Source organism: Schistocerca nitens, chromosome 1 (genome assembly GCF_023898315.1).
Source record: "Schistocerca nitens isolate TAMUIC-IGC-003100 chromosome 1, iqSchNite1.1, whole genome shotgun sequence".
Taxonomy (NCBI): Eukaryota; Metazoa; Arthropoda; class Insecta; order Orthoptera; family Acrididae; genus Schistocerca; species Schistocerca nitens.
Window position 1 is genome coordinate 245,448,575 of NC_064614.1, and position 17,846 is coordinate 245,466,420.

Sequence of the window (17,846 nt, forward strand, 5' to 3'; positions counted from 1 at the left end):
ATATCTGACAGAATTCCTGCATGGACACCTTCATCATTCCTTCTTAGATCTGTTACAGTCTCTCGCAGTATAAAAAGGAGTAGCCACACCTTTTAAGGTGTGCTTCCCCAGTTGAGCACACACAATTGTATATATTCTTGGCTGTGTAATTGGCTCCATCACTGCCCAGCAAGGCTGCCAGCTGGTCCTAGTTGCCATTCCTCAAGGTACCAGAACCATATCCATTTACACCATCCAGGGCAAGCCCCAGATCCAAATTTATCACACTGGTGGGGCTGGGAGCAGTCTATCTCACCCACTTCAATGACCAATGACAGCAGACATGGGGTCCAGTTCCAGGACATACCAATCCTCCAGCTGTAGCCCATTATCCCTATGAATTTGTGTCTGGGAGATAAGGAGAAGGCCCCCCCCAGTCACATTACTAGGTCTGATGTCAAAACCACAGCCTTCTCTAGAAGCATCAGGAAGCCAAAGGTCTGAGACACTGTGACCCCTGCCTCTTCAATACCACTCTTGTGAGTGGTTCCTGCACCAACAGCAGTATCAAAAAGTAGCACCCCTGTCTTTGCAGCAGAACTCACCTTAGCCTCTCCCACACTTGCTGGGATGATTTGTACCCTATGTGCTGATTCAAAGAGGGCAGGATCTTGTAAACCCAGTGGATGCATTGCTGAATGAAAAATAATTATGAAAATGTCTGTTGAGGTTGCCAGATGAAATGTGGAAACACACACCTGCTGGCATGAGGTCATATGGCATGTCACACATGGAGATTTAAGGGCTGCCTTGGGCACCCACAGCCTCACTTGTCAATGCAGAGGTTTATTGCAGCTGCTCCAGTGCAACTATCGACAAAAATCCTATGCTCTGTGATTTTATCCTGGACCATGATATGGACTATATTAATACCTATAGTCACATTTGAACGGTCCACTGACTTGTCTTATGTGATTTTATCCTGGACCATGATATGGACTATGTTAATAGTCAGCATTTGCCTGGTCTACAGACTTGTCTGTCTGCCAATGGGGTACTGTCTTCACCCATCATTCAACCAACAATTGTGTTTTCAGTGAATGAACCAATAGCATTCAAGTGCACTGAGAGCATGGTTCATATCAGAGTGTTCTCCATTTGAACCTACAAACAGTGTTCTAAAACATGAATGTGTGAGTTTGCAACATATATTCAGAGAAGTATAACGACAGTGAGGTATCCACCACTCAAAGTAATTTTTTTCGTATTTTTACTTTCTGTGATTTGAATGTAAGTAAGAAACACTTAATAAAATCTGTTTTGTTGAAGGAGCAGACTTACAACAGATTTATCATGAAAAGACATCCACTGGCATGATTTTTAGGACTCAACTTCCCCATATGGAAACTAATGCACAACCTTTTCTCTGAGCTGTTCCTTACTTGTTTCCATATTGCAGTGACAGGTTTTGATTGGTTCATGGAGTTCAGCCACTCATGACATGATCCCTTTTTGTTCTATTTAATTGCCCACTGGGAGTTTACTCTTGCTAATTGTAAGTTTGCAAGATTCTCTGCAGACGGATTGCACTTGTATCTTTGGTGCGCATCTTCCCTGTCCCTCATTGCAGAGCAATATTGTTCACTCCCCCAGGGACAGACTGTCTCCAATAATAGTCTCAAAAATTTGCTGTGGATGCATCTGAAACAGGAGTAGATTATATTTGTAATGGCCTTGCCATGTGGCATCATCTGTATGTAAGGCTATGTATCATCTCTACTGACAGACACATCAAGATGACTTTCAGGAAAAGGTAAGCCTACTGCAGTGAGCAGCTTGGCATGTTCTGCACCACAAATGAATGTTGTCAATGGTATTTCCTGCTTCTATTGATACTGAAGCATTAACCTCAACAGTGGGCTGTTTCACAAATGATGCAGATGAGGTTATGGATGATGGAGGCTTCATGAAATTAAGTAATTTCTTTGCTTCAATGTATTTTACATATTTTGTAGCTTTAATTTAATGAACTTTAACATCTTATGTGTAGACTGTACTCTCTCTTTTCCAAACTTGATATTTATTGGGACAGTTAACATATGTTGGCACAGTTGTGCATCCTTAATTTGCTCATGAACTGGTTGTTCACAATTTCTGAAAGAAGTATGATCTTTACAGCCGAGTGCAGCATGACCAAATCTTAGATGCACAGTAGATTTGCATAAACAGATGATCATTTAAGCATTAGGATCTAATGTGATAGCACTGGACTGCCAAATTAAATAGAATGATGAAACTGGGAATTTTTTGATGCTACCATTCACTCTCTTCATTATGTTCCCCATTTCCATAACTTATTCATCTGCACATTCTTTTTGTTTGTAGATAGGATCTTCATTTATCTATGTGATACCATTCAACTGTTAGAATTTACAGTTTTATAGCATTAAGTTTCAATGGGATTTCTGCCAAGATTCTTAGATTTCAGAAGTAATGTTACTTGCCAGGCAGTCGTAGTATTGCTAGAATAAGTACCACTGCAGAGTCTCTTTACTGGTCCTAGGCCACTTGTAACATCATATAGGTCTTTTTGGGCCTATAGTGGAGGCATCTTATCAATGGTCCCCTCCCCCAGTCAAGAAAGCAATTTAACAAACTGAGAATTCTATCATCAAGATACACATATTTGCTAATGAGACTTAAGATTAACAAAATAAACTTGCTTAAAAGGAACTGCAGAATTCATTCAGTGAATGGTAGACAATACTGTTCATATGTGTATACATTCAGTTTATTTATAAAAATTGTAAATCAGTAAAATATATTTGCAATTACAAAATCTGTTTATATACAGAAGATATAATACAAGCTTGTTCATCTGATGAAGCCATCATTATTTGTCTTTCTCTTGTTTCTCCCAAAACAGACTGGTAAATGATAAGATATTTCTACCGGTAGGCCTTGGATTGCATCACCCTCTTTCGTTAACCATTTTTAACACTTAAAAATGAAATAAATCCATGAACTGTATGTATATTGTTGCTGTTGTGTTGTTTTAAATGTTGTGTACATTTCATTCTGGAGTTTCAAATACACTCCTGGAAATTGAAATAAGAACACCGTGAATTCATTGTCCCAGGAAGTGGAAACTTTATTGACACATTCCTGGGGTCAGATACATCACATGATCACACTGACAGAACCACAGGCACATAGACACAGGCAACAGAGCATGCACAATGTCGGCACTAGTACAGTGTATATCCACCTTTCGCAGCAATGCAGGCTGCTATTCTCCCATGGAGACGATCGTAGAGATGCTGGATGTAGTCCTGTGGAACGGCTTGCCATGCCATTTCCACCTGGCGCCTCAGTTGGACCAGCGTTCGTGCTGGACGTGCAGACCGCGTGAGACGACGCTTCATCCAGTCCCAAACATGCTCAATGGGGGACAGATCCGGAGATCTTGCTGGCCAGGGTAGTTGACTTACACCTTCTAGAGCACGTTGGGTGGCACGGGATACATGCGGACGTGCATTGTCCTGTTGGAACAGCAAGTTCCCTTGCCGGTCTAGGAATGGTAGAACGATGGGTTCGATGACGGTTTGGATGTACCGTGCACTATTCAGTGTCCCCTCGACGATCACCAGTGGTGTACGGCCAGTGTAGGAGATCGCTCCCCACACCATGATGCCGGGTGTTGGCCCTGTGTGCCTCGGTCGTATGCAGTCCTGATTGTGGCGCTCACCTGCACGGTGCCAAACACGCATACGACCGTCATTGGCACCAAGGCAGAAGCGACTCTCATCGCTGAAGACGACACATCTCCATTCGTCCCTCCATTCATGCCTGTCGCGACACCACTGGAGGCGGGCTGCACGATGTTGGGGCGTGAGCGGAAGACGGCCTAACGGTGTGCGGGACCGTAGCCCAGCTTCATGGAGATGGTTGCGAATGGTCCTCGCTGATACCCCAGGAGCAACAGTGCCCCTAATTTGCTGGGAAGTGGCGGTGCGGTCCCCTACGGCACTGCGTAGGATCCTACGGTCTTGGCGTGCACCCGTGTGTCGCTGCGGTCCGGTCCCAGGTCGACGGGCACGTGCACCTTCCGCCGACCACTGGCGACAACATCGATGTACTGTGGAGACCTCACGCCCCACGTGTTGAGCAATTCGGCGGTACGTCCACCCGGCCTCCCGCAGGCCCACTATACGCCCTCGCTCAAAGTCCGGCAACTGCACATACGGTTCACGTCCACGCTGTCGCGGCATGCTACCAGTGTTAAAGACTGCGATGGAGCTCCGTATGCCACGGCAAACTGGCTGACACTGACGGCGGCGGTGCACAAATGCTGCGCAGCTAGCGCCATTCGACGGCAAACACCGCGGTTCCTGGTGTGTCCGCTGTGCCGTGCGTGTGATCATTGCTTGTACAGCCCTCTCGCAGTGTCCGGAGCAAGTATGGTGGGTCTGACACACCGGTGTCAATGTGTTCTTTTTTCCATTTCCAGGAGTGTATTATACAGTTTACTATTTTTTTCCTTCTGACATGTTTCCATGTATTCTTCACAAAAGCATCACTGACAAAACTGTCTGGTTGCATACAATACCCTAGAATTCACAATGTAGCAATGATTGTGTTTATTTTGAAGCTTCCTTACAGTTTAAAACTGTGTGCCAGACTGGGACTTGAGACCAGAACTTCGCTTTTCACAGGGAACTATTTTACAGACTGCACCATCCTGGAATATCTTACGCTCTGATCTCAAAGATTAAGTTCTGTCAATATATTTCTCCTATAATTCAAACATTACAAAAGTTTTCTGATTCGTCTTGCTGCACTAGCACTATTCCCCTGGGAGAAAGGATAGTGCAAGTCCAGTAGCAAGATTGATACCATGAGAGCAGGATGTAAATCAAACCTGGATAGATCAGTCAGTAAAGGAATTTTCCATGATGAAAGACAAGGTGCTGAACTTGAGACCCAGTCTAGCACACAGTTTTATTGTCAGGAGGTTTTAAACCAGTGCACATAATCTTGCAGAGAGAGTGATTTAAATTCAAAACATTCCCTAGTCTTTGGCTAAGCTGTTTCCAAGTGATGTCTTTTCTTTCAGAAGCTCTAGTCCAGCACTGTATCAAGAGTATTTCAGTGATTTTTTGAATGTGGGCAAGAATCTAGAGTTGAAGATATGAGGGTGAGTTGTGAATTGCACCTAGAAGCCCACTTGGTAAGATTGCTGACAGAAAAGGCAAAGTTTTTGGTTGGGAATACAGGATGACACAAAATTTAAACTGTCAGGAAATTTCACAATGCATCAGCTCTTTACCCACAGGAATGACCACCATAAAACTGTGGCTAACTGCCAACACCTAATTGCTGAACATGCTGCACATGACAACATCAATGACATTGTTAGCTCTTTCCATAGCCATACCATTCAGCTGCTCCTCTCTAGCACCAGCTCTTCTGGACTACGTAAGCAGAAATTTTCCCTCACTCTCACAATCACCCTGGAGTAATTTTCTGAGAAAGACCTTCCTAGTTCCATACCCTTTGATCCGTCCACATCCATGTCATTTTTATCCATGATCCTAGAACCAGTTACTCTGGACTGAATAGACTGGATATGTGCTTCTAACATATCCTCCATTTTCATATTTGCCAGGACTAAAGCTCTACTCTCCTTATATTCCCATCTCCATACCCTTAGCCTCACTTTACATCTCTTGTTGTTTCCTACATCACTCCTCCCCTGGTAAAATCTTGATATCTCTTTTTTTTCCCTCTACATTTTCCCCACCATTTCACATCCTCTTCCTTTCTTGTCACATTTTCAGTCCTCATTTTGCTTGGTAAGTTGAGAGCTACTTTCCTCACTCTCTATGTGGGTGCTACAATCTCTCTATCTCCTCCTTGTCCCACGAATTTTACCCATTTACCTCCACATTTTTTAAACCACACAACAGTTCATAAACAGACAATGATGCTGAATGTGGATGTGTTTTATCACTGTATGTAGGAGAGTGCACTTGATTCACAGAAAACACAGTATCTCAAAAGAAGTGTGTGTCCATCTGGCATGCAACAATCATCTACAGGTGAGTGTGTTACTTCTTCTCATTCAATTTTATTCACAGTTGATTTCAACAGAGACTGCACCATTCAGTTAATCAATATACTGAATACAGCTGTGTGTTTCCTGTGGAAGTAATGAATATGATGAGTATTGCCAAAAAGTTTGACAGTGTTCAAACACTGGCACAATGCAGAATGCACATTACATTCTGTCAGTAGGTCACCTCCGTCACTGTCAGAGATCAAGAAACCCAGCAGCAATGGACAGAGGTGAATGAAAGTATAGAGAGCTTAAAAAGAGGGATCTCTAGCAGAACTATTTTAGTAGCATGTTTGAATGTTTTTTCTCAGCAATGGCTGGAAGCAATCTGCCAGACTGTGGAAAAGCATTGGCATTGTTTTAAAGTTCACTCTGTTTTATTCAAAAATGAGTTCTTATACAATGTTAAATAATTTAAATATTTTCTTTGTACCTCAACAAACAGGGAAACAATTTCTTCTTTGAAAACAATTTTTCCTTCAACACACTCACTATTATCAAAAAGGGGCCTGAAAAGTGAAACAATGTGTTCAGGACACATTGCTGACAGGATCTGAAACAAAGAATAACAAAAACAAAATTTGTTAGTTGAATACAGTTGTGCTTTTTACAGTAAAATAAATTTAACCAATACAGAGAAAGAGTGAAATGAATTAACAAATTAGCAGAGGTTTGGTAGACAGTTACAAAACGATCACCACATTTTCCTAAATCACAATATTTGGCTAACTCTGAAGTTACTGTTATTCTGCTACTAAGTAAAACTGTCATTGGTTTGAACACCACAATGCTTTTACTAGGCATGCTCCAAATGAATGTGGTATGCCACTGCCTTCCTCTGAACACTGAACTAACTTACTTGTCCAGCTATAGGGGCAATACAGTTTAACATGGACTCTGAATCATAGTGCAACAGGCATTTTTCACATTGGTGAAAATTGCCAAAGGTGAAAGAAGTGATAAATTATAAATAAAAATTGTAGGACCAACTGGGTTTGTAGCTCAAGACATATGGATCTGTAGTCTAGTGCTTTTCCACTCAGCGACCAAGTCATACTGATATTCAGCAAAACATTGTGACACCTTGGAAGTGAGGCTCTCGACTGAAATTCTCTTCATCAGTTGTGGTCAGAACATTGTTGTGTGTAGCAAAGGTTTCTACACAACTGAATGTCATGCTCATGCAACCTGTCAGCAATGAATATAGCTCATTCTTCCAAAGTTAATAACTGCATTAATAATTTCCTGCTGATTTACTTCACTGAAATGCTACAAACTGCATATTTTAAATTTCCAACCTAATAGAGATATTGCCTTATAATAACAAATCTGCTTTATTAATTTTTATTTATTTTACTGCATAAATGAATGATTCCCTTTGCTTACTTGATGGTGAATGTGCTGCTTTATTTAATCTTTTTGTTTCTTTTTAAAATATGTTTTAGATTAACTGATGTTGGTCCTGAAAGTGTTATATAATTGTTTACATTGTCTTTCTTGTGTGGAATGTGATTGTGAATAGTGAAACTGGCAGTAAATGTTGGTATTGTCAATATTTTTCATAAATCAGTGTGGTATTTCATTCATTTTTTCATCAATAGTATATCGTACTTTTCAGCATCCCAATATAATATAACTAATATAATTATAATAGTCCCACAGAGATCAGCAATACAAATTTAGGCTTATTTAAGGGAAAGACCATTATTACCAGAAACACTTATTTTTGTGTGAAAAATTTAACAAAAACATGAGCCACTAGAATTATTAAACAGTATACAAAGTACCCAACAAGTCATATTCAGGTTATCTCATGTGCATTACTATTCCAACTGTCTTGCATTAGTACATATAGGAGTTGGACAAAAATATAGAAACACCATGAGAAATGCAGGTTTCAGCACAAATGCATATGCGAGCCAAGCCAGCAGGCTGTGCTTTTGTATTTGACCATAAGCAGCACGTGTGCAATGTCCTCAATACATTGCAAATGTCAGTCATGGTCAGGATAGTATTGTATGTAGTGGTGAGTGCATTATGTCAGAGCTAAGTGAATTTTAAAGTGGGGAAAATTGTTGGTGCTCTTATGTTGGGTGGTTCTGCAACCAACATACCTAAAATGTTTGGTGTTTCCAGAAGCACCGTATCTACATCTACATAGATCCTCTGCAAATCACATTTAAGTGCCTGGCAGAGGGTTCACTGAACCACCTTCACAATTCTCTATTATTCCAATCTTGTATAGCACATGGAAAGTACAAACACTACACCTTTCAATACAAGCTCTGAATTCCTTTATTTTACCATGGTGATCGTTTCTCCCCATGTAGGTCAGTGTCAACAAAATATTTTCACTTCCCGAGGAGTAAGCTGGCAATTGGAATTTCGTGAGAAGATTCCGTTGCAACAAAAAATGCCTTTCTTTCAATGATGTCCAGCCCAAATTCTGTATCATTACTATAACACTCTCTCCCATATTTCATGATAATACAAAACGTGCTGCTCTTCTTTGAACTTTTTCAATGTACTCTGTCAGTCCTACCTGGTAAGGATCCCACACTGTGCAACAGTATTCTAAAAGAGGACAGACAAGCATAGTGTAGGCAATCTTAGTAGATCTGTTACATTTTCTAAGTGTCCTGCCAATAAAACACAGTCTATGGTTAGCCTTCCCCGCAACATTTTCTATGTGTTCCTTCCAATTTAAGTTGTTCACAACTGTAATACATAGGAATTTAGTTGAATTTATGGCCTTTAGATTAGACTGATTTATCGTGTAGCCAAAGTTTAACAGATTCCTTTTAGTCCTTATTAGTCGATAAATGACAGCACCATCTGCAAACAACCAAAGACTGCTGCTCAGATTACCTCCCAAATTGTTTAAATAGATAAGGAAAAGCAAAGGGCCTATACACTACCTTAGGGAAAGCCAGAAATCACTTCTGTTTTACTCGATGACTTTTGTCACTTACTATGAACTGCAACCTCTCTGACAGGAAATCACATATACAGTCACATAACTGAGACGATATTCCATAAGCAAGCAATTTCACTACAAGTCACTTTTGTGGTACAGTGTCAAAAGCCTTCCGGAAATCCAGAAATACAGAATCAATCTGAAATCCCTTATCAATAGCCCTAGATATGTACTACACACAAGGAAAGCAGGAAAATACCATCCTCTAAGTAACAACATGGACAAAAATGTGTGCTGAGTGATCTGATATATGGTCATTGAAAAGGATTGTGATGAAAAATAAGAGGACAACAGCTGCATAAGTCTCTACACAACTGAATGTCACACTCATGAAACCTGTCAGCACCAAAACATCATGAAAGGAGGTCTACAAGCAGGATTTCAGGGTGAACTGGAATTCCAAAACCGCCCTTCAGTAATGCAAATGCCTGTTGCAGGAAAACATGGTGCCAAAGCCATGAAACCTGGATGCTCAAACAATTGAAGAAAGGCATTTATGGGTCTTGTTGCACAATGTTTCCAACAATTCGGACTGACCAGGTCCATCCTACGGTACAGTGCTTGTTCCACAATGGTGATTCTGTCTTCCAAGATAAAAAGGTCCCCTGTTCACACAGTTTGCATAATCCAGGACTGCTTTTGTAAGCACAAATATCAATTGTTGCATCTCCTCTGGCCACCACAGCCACCAGATCTCAATATTACTAAACCTTTGTGGGAGAGAAGGGTGCATATTTGCTATCCACCTGAATTGTCATGTCCTAAACTTGCCACTATCTTGCAGGAAGAATGTTATCAGGTTCCACTGAAAACTTTACAAAATCCATATTTATCTATTCTGAGAACACTGTAAGCTGCTTTGAATACCAACAGTTTTGCTACCCCATATTAAGTATAGTAATGTGTTGTGTTTTTTGGTGTTTCCATATTTTTGCTGACTCCCTGTACCTGCATACCTCATACTGCTAATGTTATCTCATCACTTAATAGCAGGGCCATATTTTAGTGTCACAATGCCTCATTTTGTTTTATGGTTTTCAAAGATCCTTTACATCATAGACAAAAATGTGAAAGTTAAAGATGACCAGGAACTACAAAATATTAATTGCATATCTGTGTGTTTTGAGAAAAAAATTAGCTGGCATTAAAAATGAAATTTTAGGAACAGACGCATGGCAGTTTGAAATTTTGGACCCATGCAGGTTTTAAGCCGGAAGTTAATTAAAATGAAATGGAAACTAAGATACATAAAACCTATAAAGTGCAGTCTCAGTGTCATATCTCTCATAGTAAAATTATGCAATACCACATAGAGCAGGCACTGAGTTGTGAGACAGGTGCCAGAAATATTTTGGCTTTTGGGCAAAGTCGTCCTTCAGAAGTAGAAAACACACATACACTCAGACAACAGCTCACATACATCTCCATTGTCTCCAGGTACTAAGGCCTGGACTGCATGTGATGCGAGCATGGATCTAACTGGGTTAGGTAGTGAAGATATGGACGAGGCATGGGACAGAGATGGGGGCAGGATTTGGGGTAGGGATGGGGGAACGTGCTCTTGCTGCCTTTGGGATTGTGCAGGGATGCAGTGGGGACAGGATAGGGCTGCTAGGTGCAGTATTGCACCGGGAAGCTGTGCTTGGGGAGTATGGGGAGGGGGCAGGGGTGACAAGAGGGAGGGAGAAAGAGGAACAGAGAAATGGAAAAGACTGTATAGGTACGCTGGAAGAATAGACACATGTGTAATACCGAAACAGGAATAAGAAGGGGAGGGTGTGGAGATGGCAGGTGGAGCACAGGGACTAAGGAAGGTTTAGGACAGGGAATACAGATGGTTGAACCATAGGGATTACAGCAAGAAACAATATGTTGTAGGGAGGATTCCCACTTGCATAATGCAGGGAAGCTCGTGTACTGGGAAGAATATAGATGACATCAGCTGTAACACAATCATTAAAGTGAAGCCATCATGTCCGTGTCAGCATGTTCAGTGACTGGGTGGTCCAATGTTCACTCGACACAGTTTGGTGGGAGCATTATGTATAGAGACTGTTAGTTAGTTGTCATATCCATGTAGAATGTAGCACAATGACTTTGGCTAAGTATGTAGATCACATGGCTGCTTTCACAAGTAGCCCTGCCAGTAATGGGGTATAGAAGATGCCTGTGACAAGGAATATGTGATAGTGGGAGGATGTATGGGACAGGTCTTGCATCTGATCTGGATATGAGCCTCAGACAACAGGTTGGGAGTAGGAGTGGAGAAGGGATGCACAAGGGTATTGCACAAGTTTGGTGGGCAGTGGAATATCACTGTGGGAGATATGGGAAGAATATCGGGGAGGATATTCCTCCTTTCAGGCCAGGATGAGTGGTAGTCAAAACCCTGGCGGAGAATGTGATTCAGTTGCTCTAGTCCAGGGTGGTACTGAGTCAAGAGAGGACTGCTCCTTTGTAGCTGGACTATGGGTATAAGGGGATGGTATGTGACTGGTGGGATAAGGTATGGGAGATTTATTTCTGGAGTAGGTGAATAGTGTTTAGGAAAGAAATTAAACAGCACAATTCTAGCACATTGGATCACCAATCACAGCTATCAATTATAAATTTTCACCAATCACCAGAAATTTTATCTCCACCAAGTTGTATCTCAGTCCTAGGTAATTGCATTGATGAATTAAAGTCACCCAACCCAGTTGACATAATCTGCCTCTCTGAACACCGTGTGACCACTGGTATAGGAACTAGGCCTAAGCACAATGAGAAACTCAGACAGGAGAGTACTGAAAATGTTAGAATAAGGAAAGGTTCTCATAAAAGTATAATTAAAAATAATGTAAGTATATTTCATCAAAATATTGGGAGTTTAAAGAATAAAGTAGATGAGCTTCTGGTTTGTTTAGAAGATTTAGAAGCTGAGAATGAAATAGATATACTATGCCTGTCTGAGCATCACATTGTTACTGATATGGATAAGGTAAATGTAAGTGGATATAAGCTCTCTGCACATGTAATGAGAGAAAATATGGAGAAAGGAGGAGTTGCCATATATGTCAAAAGTTATCATTGTGCAAAAAGTATAGAAACAAAAAAGTTTTGTGTAGAGAAACATATAGAAGCATGTGCCTGTGAGCTTAAATTAAATAAAGGCACATTTATAATTGTAACTGTATATAGGTCCCCATCAGGAAATTTTCATCTATTTCTGAAAAATTTGGACTCCTTGTTGTGCTATCTGTCAGACAGGGGGAAGCAAATTATTATTTGTGGGGACTTCAATGTAGATTCTCTGAAAGAGGGTAATAGGAAAAATGACCTTGAAGTATTACTCGGTTCTTTCAATTTGACACCCGTTATTGATTTTCCTACTCGGGTGGTAAAGGATAGCAGCTCACTGATAGATAACTTCTTTATAGACCAAGATAAGTTTAACCAGATAAATGCTCAGCCTGTTGAGAATGGTCTTTCTGATCATGGTGCACAGCTAGTTACAATATATGACATAGCTCCATTCAGCAATACTAAACAGTCCTCCAAAGTAGTACGTTTGGTCAACGATTTAACAATTGCAAATTTCAGGGAAAGCCTACAGCAATTAGACTGGGATGAGGTGTACCGTGAACCTGATGCCAATTTAAAATATAATTTATTTCATGACATTTTTGTAAATGCATTTGAAAACTGCTTCCCCAAGAAAATAGTTAAATATACTCGTAAGAAACCTTGTAACAAACCATGGCTTACTAAGGGTATAAAAATATCTTGTAACCGGAAAAGGGAAATGTATCTGACAGCAAGAAAGAGTAGTGACCCAGAAACTATCAAAAATTATAAAAACTACTGTGTTATATTAAGAAAAGTTATTAAAAAATCCAGGAGTATGTGTATCATGTCTGAAATCAGCAACTCTGATAATAAAATTAAAACAATTTGGAATATTATTAAAAGAGAAACAGGTCAACCAAGAGCAGAGGAAGACAGTATTACCATCAAATTGAATGAAAACTTTACGAACAAAAAGTCAGAAGTTGAAAATATTTTTAATAATCATTTTCTAAATGTTGTGGATATAGTAGGATCCAGGTGTTCATTAGAAGATGCTAGGCTGTTAATGGAAGAGGCCATACCTATGCAATTTGATACAATTGAAATCTCACCCACTTCTCCCTCTGAAATTAGGAAAATAATAAACTTGCTTAAAAGCAAAAACTCACATGGAATTGATGGCATTTCCAGCAAAATACTAAAAGCTTGTTCTCAACAGATAAGTAAGATTCTCAGCCACCTGTGTAATAGCTCTCTGGAACAGGGCATTTTCCCTGATAGACTGAAATATGCTATTGTTATACCTTTGCATAAAAAGGGGGATAGATCTGATGTCAACAATTACCGTCCAATCTCCCTTCTAACAGCTTTATCCAAAATTTTTGAGAAAGTAATGTATTCAAGAGTAGCTTCACATATCTGTAAAAATGAAGTACTAACAAAATGTCAGTTTGGTTTCCAGAAAGGTTTTTCAACAGAAAATGCCATATATGCTTTCACCAGTCAAATTTTGAATGATCTGAATAACCGAACACCACCCATTGGGATTTTTTGTGATCTCTCAAAGGCTTTTGATTGTGTAAATCATGAAATTCTGCTAGACAAGCTCAAGTATTGTGGCATGTGTGGGACAGTGCACAAATGGTTTAATTCGTACCTAACTGGAAGAGTGCAGAAAGTAGAAATAATCAGTTCTCGTAACATGCAAAGATCAGCACATTCCTCAAACTGGGGAACTATCAAGAATGGGGTTCCACAAGGGTCAGTCTTGGGTCCTTTGTTGTTCTTATTATATATTAATGACTTGCCATTCTATATTCATGAAGAGGCAAAGTTAGTTCTCTTTGCTGATGATACAAGTATAGTAATCACACCTGACAAACAAGAATTAACTGATGAAATTGTCAATACTGTCTTTCAGAAAATTACTAAGTGGTTCCTTGTAAACGGACTCTCACTGAATTTTGATAAGACACAGTACATACAGTTCCGTACAGTGAATGGTATGACGCCATTAATAAATATAGACCTTAATCAGAAGCATATAGCTAAGGTAGAATATTACAAATTTTTAGGTGTGTCCATTGATGAGAGATTAAATTGGAAGAAACACATTGATGATCTGCTGAAACGTTTGAGTTCAGCTACTTATGCAATAAGGGTCATTGCAAATTTTGGTGATAAACATCTTAGTAAATTAGCTTACTACGCCTATTTTCACTCATTGCTTTCATATGGCATCATATTTTGGGGTAATTCATCACTGAGGAATAAAGTATTTATTGCACAAAAGCGTGTAATCAGAATAATAGCTGGAGTCCACCCAAGATCATCCTGCAGACATTTATTTAAGGATCTAGGGATATTCACAGTAGCTTCTCAGTATATATACTCTCTTATGAAATTTGTTATTAACAACCAAACCCAATTCAAAAGTAATAGCAGTGTGCATAACTACAATACTAGGAGAAAGGATGATCTTCACTATTCAAGATTAAATCTAACTTTGGCACAGAAAGGGGTGAATTATACTGGCACTAAAGTCTTTGGTCACTTACCAAATAGTATCAAAAGTCTGACAGATAACCACCAAGTATTTAAGAAGAAATTAAAAGAATTTCTGAATGACACCTCCTTCTACTCCATAGAGGAATTTTTAGGTATAAATTAAGGAAAAAAAAACAAAAAAATATAAAAAAATTAAAAAAATAAAAATAAAAAATAAAGAAAAACAAAAAACACAATAAAATAAAGTTGTTATATTAACTTAAGTATGTTGTTAAATTAACCTAATTATGTCATGTACTGGAAAATTCGACTCGTTCCACATCATTACGAAATATCGTATTCATGATCCATGGAACTAGTATTAATCTAATCTAATCTAATCTAATACAGAATAGGGAGGCATGCATAAAATATATAATGGAAACTGATTAAAAATTGCCGCTTAAATAATTAAAAAAATTGGAAAGAATAATTGAAAGAATTGGAAGGTACACATATCCTGAGTGAACTTTAACTGGCACTAATATCAACAGAACTTTGAATTTAATACATATATTCAGCATTTAAATTTACGTACTTCTCTTTCTTGTTACCACCATTGTGCATAGAGCTTGGTGTGACAATACTGGTTCTGTATCGCCCCTCCTCTGCTCACACAAATTCTTCTTGTCTGCCTCAATCCTCTGGATGCAGGATGAAATGATGAACAAACAGTTATGATCGACATGAATGTACGAATTACTTAGCTTTCCTAATAACCTTTTGTAACACTTCTTTAATGTATGGTTGAAACACACATTTTTTTAATGGTTTTAACTGGGCAGAACTCGTCATACGTCCACCTGCTACCACTTATAGAGACAAACAGGTGAATGTCTAGATATTAAAAAACTGAAGAACATATCTATACTTGTTTTGTTTGTGACCCAATAGTAATGCTGGTGCAAAATAACTTATAATTTTATATATATCTTACATGGATAAAAAGAAAATGAGAGGAAAAAAAAAAAATAATAATGATAATATAATTCGTTACAATTGACCCCCCCCCCCTCCTCCCCACCCTGTGCACTGATGTCATATGGAGGCGCATACTGTCTGGGCTTAATTCCCTTTTTATGAGTTGATAACTCCTGCCAGTATGGACATGGCCTTTATTTTTCAGCCATTGCAGTTATCTTATATGGTTATCAATTTATATAGGCATGTCAGCTTCCTTTAACACATAAATACATAACTTTTCTTTCATAACAAAGTGCTTGCTGTAACCGCATATTCTCATTGTTGTCAGTCAAAATCTGCCCAGTGCTTAGCTTGCAAAGCATGTGCAAGCAAATCAACATCCGTTACCATCCCAGCTCACTTTCACATGTTTAATACAAAGTCAGGGTGCCCATGTCATGCATTTACAGTAGCCTTCATTTCACAAATTCATGAAGCTCGTGTTCAATGCCATGATCCTTTGTGAAATCTTTGATGCGGTGACAACTGGTTTCCATATCAGCAGCCCGAGGAATGTATTTTACCTTGTCACTCTCACTTATTCAGTGGAGACACTAGCCGTACATCTGCTACATCGGACATCCGTTGACAAGGTAAATTTCTTGTCGCTTTTATGACAGAAAGTTCATGTTTTTACAACATTGTCGAGCACAGAAAATTGATCTTGGATGAAGTATTGTCATCTTTAGTTCCACTCTGATAAAGAGGTACTCCATGTGATGCATGAGTGGTTGCGCGGACAACCAAAATAATTTTTTTCGAAAGGAATTACTGCGCTTTGTAAGCACTGGAGGACTTGCATTGAGTGTGGGAGAGATTATGTAGAAAGGTGATACAGCTTTGTACCACTTCTGCACAATAAATAATATTTAAAACAATATTTAAGGTTTTCATTTGACTTGCCCTCGTAACAAACGTGCACAAAAATTTCAATGTAAATCAGGTGTTTAATGCTTTCATGGGTAGACGACACTCACAGTAGGTAAGTTTCGACTCCTTGTTCAGCATCATATACGTGCAACTGTTTTAATCTACACATATTTTCACACTATCACATTCATACATATCATAAACTTGAAACTATATTTACTTGCAGTGCAGTCCTTTCTTATGTTCATTTGGTACCTACCACTCGGCAAGCATTTATCTTTCTCCACTTTAGGATGTGTCAGTGCATCATTCCCTGGAAGAAAGTATTTAATACTAACTTAAAACTAAATCTTCACAGATAAGTGTACACTGGCTCGATGGTCACTAATACCTCTTTCATATAATCAACCATGTACTCATTTACTTCAGTGTGCAGTCATGGTATCACAAACTCATTTAATGTCATGGGAGCATCTATACTTACCTTACAAATCTGAAAGGTAGAGTGTATTATATGCGTGGTGCAACCTCTTATTAAGTTTGCCACTTATATTGTACTAGCTCGTTTACCTGCAGCAAGAGTTTTCTGGTCCCTCAATTGTAATTAGTGCATACTCTTTCAATGCTTAAATTTGTAATATATAGGTATAATGTATAGAGTAGCCATAACTTCAGTAGATATCTCATAGTTTAGGATCCCTTTCCATGTATATAACCCCTTAGCTTTTCTTTGTTTGTGTGCATTGTGTAGACAGCCATAGTTATAGTATAGATTCTCCATTAATTTTCTATGTCCCTTTTTATGCAGTAGGCTTCAAAAATACTAGTGCAGGCTGTAGCTCATAGGGTTTATTTGCTTTGGGTGCTCCAACACTTTCAGCTGTGTCTGTCATGCACGTGTTTGCGGTTTGTTGACTAGCTTTCTCCCCAATGCGCATGCACTGTGTCGTTCTGTTACCACTAATGTTGCAGCAAGTAGTGTAGTGCATTGCATGCTACCATGTGTTTCACAGGTTCGTCTATTCATTTACTACTTTGGCTACGAAGTCTTTCGCGACGTATTTCTTGAGTAAAAATCTCTCGGTGTACATGCCGCGTCAAATCAGGATAAAACTCCAAGCTTTCGACCACTACCTCCATGGTCGTCATCAGGGCTAAAACTTACTGTTGTGAACTAGCGAGGTTCCCACTTTTATATGCAAAGGACGGCTTCTGATTGGCTGGAATACGTCAGCGATATGGCGCGTAGTGAAGTGGTGCCCTCTACTTCCATAGATGTAGTTGCTATCCCGCGTTGCTTGCAGCGCATCCCTTGAATCAGGAGGTAAAGTGCGAGAAGTTTTT

At 39.4% G+C, this 17,846-nt stretch overlaps 1 protein-coding gene across 1 annotated transcript in view; it reads right to left on the reverse strand.

Moving 5' to 3' along the window:
* LOC126246778 (uncharacterized) overlaps nt 1-17,846 on the reverse strand; it is a 204,711-nt gene that overhangs the window by 134,377 nt on the left and 52,488 nt on the right. The window contains exon 2 of the mRNA XM_049948422.1: nt 6,531-6,650. Within this exon, the coding sequence (XP_049804379.1) occupies nt 6,531-6,638 (108 nt within the window). The 5' untranslated portion in view covers nt 6,639-6,650. The remainder of the gene's footprint in view (nt 1-6,530; nt 6,651-17,846) is intronic.